The sequence below is a fragment of the Salvelinus sp. IW2-2015 genome, linkage group LG25 (genome assembly GCF_002910315.2).
Source record: "Salvelinus sp. IW2-2015 linkage group LG25, ASM291031v2, whole genome shotgun sequence".
NCBI classification, from domain to species: domain Eukaryota; kingdom Metazoa; phylum Chordata; class Actinopteri; order Salmoniformes; family Salmonidae; genus Salvelinus; species Salvelinus sp. IW2-2015.
This window is the reverse complement of record NC_036865.1, coordinates 20,149,736-20,152,894: the sequence shown is the minus strand read 5'-3', so window position 1 is coordinate 20,152,894 and position 3,159 is coordinate 20,149,736. Positions and strand designations below refer to the sequence as shown.

The window sequence follows — 3,159 nt, the reverse complement described above, 5'->3', positions numbered from 1 at the left end:
GACGTGACCCTACGTTTCACTACTTACAAAGACTTGAAAATAATCTGTTGATTAGCAGGGTTGGCAATTTTTAAGAACTGCATTTCCTGTGTTATGATGACATAGTTTTGGTAAAGAAAAATAAACGATGGCTCGAGAGATTATTTATTTTCTGGCAACTAATATGTTGCTGGGATTGCAACAATTTTAAGGGATGAACTAGGTGGAAAATACATAAAAGGTGTTGATTTATTAAATGAGTCGAACAACTGTTAAATGGTTATATAGTACGGTATGTTAATTCGCAGGTAGAATTTTGTATGCTGTGTTAAAGTTAAAAAATATAAATCTGATACAAGTCTAGATACTACAAATGAACAGTAGCAAATATTGTCTGTAGAAAATAAGATTAGTTTCGCAATAAAATAAACACAAATAAATCTCTGCAGCCTATATTTAGGRTCTATATCACTTTATACAAAAACATTTTTGTTTACCTAGCAAAGAAGTAAGCCCGGATACAGAGGTGAGTTCATCAGCTTTGTCCCTTTTTTATCTTACAAAAACCATACAAAGACTTTAACCTTCAAAGAAACTTACAAAGAATGAGCAGACAGAATGCCATCCCTCGGCACAATAATTCTCCACTGGCTCCATGTCGTTCACCTCCCCATCCCTCTCCTCTAACAACGGAGTCCTATCCTCTTTCTTCTCCTCTTTCTTCTCCTCCTTCTCTACCATTTCCGGAACCAGGGGCACTGGATCCTTCTTGCCTCCGCCTTTCCCCTTCTCTTTGAGCTTCATGTGCGACTCCATGGGGGCCTTGCATGAGCGGGTCTTTAGCACCTTTTCACCATCGCACGCACTCCTCTTCTTCTTCAGCTTGCCCACCAATTGTTTCCAATGCCTGACCTGTGCTTTCCTGTCACTGTAGGCTTGGCACAGGTCTGGCTGTCCAGCGTAGCGGCACCAGTAGGTCTGCTCCTCGGATCTACAGCTGACAAGCAAGTTCACTACGCCCTCCCCGGACGTATCCCAGGTACAGTTGTGGCCAACCTTTGTGCTGAACCCTCCTGAGCTGGGGACAGAGTTCTTGGGCTTCTTTCCTGCCGCTGGTGGTGGTGGGGGCTGCGACATCTTGTTGTCGGAGCTCTGGCGTTTGGCCTCAGTGCTGGGCAGGACAGGGAGGCACAGGAAGAAGAACAGAAGCCACAGGAACCTCATGGCTCGGGGTGATTACTGCTACTTGAAATGGTTCTTTATTCAAATGCAGCCAAGCATCAGTAGCACGCCTGAATGAAACGGAAATCGGACTCGCCACAATCAAAATACCTGCAGGGAATGAAACAGGAGAGGCAAAACAAAGTGAAACATGAGTGAATTAAACACACCTTACATAGTTAACCCATTCTCTTTCTTTTCATAAAAACACGAGAAGTTTCACTACATTTTGCTATGTTCCTATGTTTCCTATGTTTGCTATGTTCCCTGTTTAGAATACCCCAAAAAGCTGTGCAAAAATGAGTAAATAAAATCACATTCKTAACAAATGTTACGGTTACCAACTGTACTGCACATTTACAACATKTATGATGTTTATTTTCAGTGCACCTTTTAAATTAATCATAATATAATTTGTTTCTTTCTTTACACCGCATTAAATCAATAAGGGAGGAAAGCTTCAGCTCTAAGCTATAGATAGCTGCGGTTTTAGGGGTCAGACCAAAACTGCATTGCTACCTGGTACACGGGACTAATCCGTATAAAAATCACCTCTACAAACATTTTTGAGTAAGAATCAGCTCATGCTTTTTACACAGGACTACTCTGAAAATCCTTACTTTGAGTGTATCCTGCCCTGCGAAGGAAACCATATTGGAGTGATCCAATATACTGCTACAAAACAAAGACATGCACCAAAACAAACACCCCCAAGTCGGCTCAGACATGAAAAKAATATGCATGCACAGCAAGCATACAGTACACCTGCCTGCAAAAACAAAATGTACTAATCAAATTATTTCCAGTTTCAACATTTGGTATCTAAAGGTTGCACTTACCATGTGGAGACCCAGTGTTTGCTGCTATTCAAAATGCGGGGTCCCGGGACGCTTGCACAAAAAAGGGTTATAGAAGGATAAAGGAGAATGGGGAGGGGTAGAGAGGGGAGTGTTCAGGGCATAAATGGGTTTGCCCAGACCTCCCTTAAGCAGGCCCCCTCCTCCTGTAGCAATACCCCTCTCAACCCCCTACCTAAAGACTGTATTATCTGTGTGTGGGGCTAGGGTGGGAGGTGGAGTTTGGGTCATGGCGTGTTGCCTCACACACATCCATACCCAACACACCCCCTCTTCACGGCTAAGAAGACAATGTACACACTTGCCAACGTTTCCTCGCAACACACATACTTCTTAAGCAGCAGCTCTCACATTGAGTGACAGTACAGTGAACAATGTAGAGAATGCATTTGTTTGATTATGTTCAACATAATGTATTTTCAAGAGCATTGAAGACCATGGTGACTGTACTGTGATAATGGCATTTTATTTTGTACAATAATTCAGTATACTTGTATATATACAGTATGTTGGCAGAGCCCACTCTGCCAGCATACTGTATATATGATTTTATTCCAGGTCTTTATTCCAGGTCTTTTGACAAGAGGATATTCTCRGTTTATCAGTATGCATCCAGATTAACCTGGTGAGAAAAAGTCACTTGTGGGGACTTGGCAAATGAATAGCCAAAGGCTTAAAAGCTCACACTAAGTGATAATGTGTTCCACTCCACTGCCAGAGGCTGGGTCCATGCCAACCTAGGCCCTCGGTGGTACTCTCTGTATACTTTGTGCTCCCCTCTTTGCTGGCACAGAATGAGAGGTGTCAGTACGTTGGCGCAGAGAGAACAGCTATGTGGTTATTGTGTGTATGTCTCCTGCGTCCATGCATGCGTGGACACTAGCATGTATGATACATGATAATGTGTGTGTGCCCAATACAGTGTCCAAGTCCAATCGTTTTTCCAAGTGGCCAAATGTACACAACAAGAACTTGTTTGTACGTCAGTGAGCCCTTTCTTCCCCTCAGTCTTCTCATAAATCATTTGACACATTCTAATTGATCATTTTTATTTAATTGCTAACAAAGAAATCTATCCGGTTCATTCAGTATGTAGCATAGG

General features: G+C 42.5%; 1 protein-coding gene across 1 annotated transcript; it reads right to left on the bottom strand.

Annotated features, from left to right (window-relative positions):
* Nucleotides 1-220: 220 nt before the first annotated feature.
* Nucleotides 221-2,125, bottom strand: LOC111951612 (fibroblast growth factor-binding protein 2). The gene is made up of 2 exons (XM_023969792.2): nucleotides 2,040-2,125; nucleotides 221-1,311 (listed from the first exon to the last, which is right to left on the bottom strand). The coding sequence occupies exon 2, from the start codon at nucleotides 1,201-1,203 to the stop codon at nucleotides 559-561; it is 645 nt and encodes a 214-aa protein (XP_023825560.1). The 5' UTR covers nucleotides 1,204-1,311; nucleotides 2,040-2,125; the 3' UTR covers nucleotides 221-558.
* Nucleotides 2,126-3,159: the final 1,034 nt, after the last annotated feature.

What these genes read in the sequence shown, in the direction of transcription:
- LOC111951612 (XM_023969792.2), bottom strand. Translation starts at nt 1,203, where the DNA reads ATGAGGTTCCTGTGGCTTCTGTTCTTCTTCCTGTGCCTCCCTGTCCTG.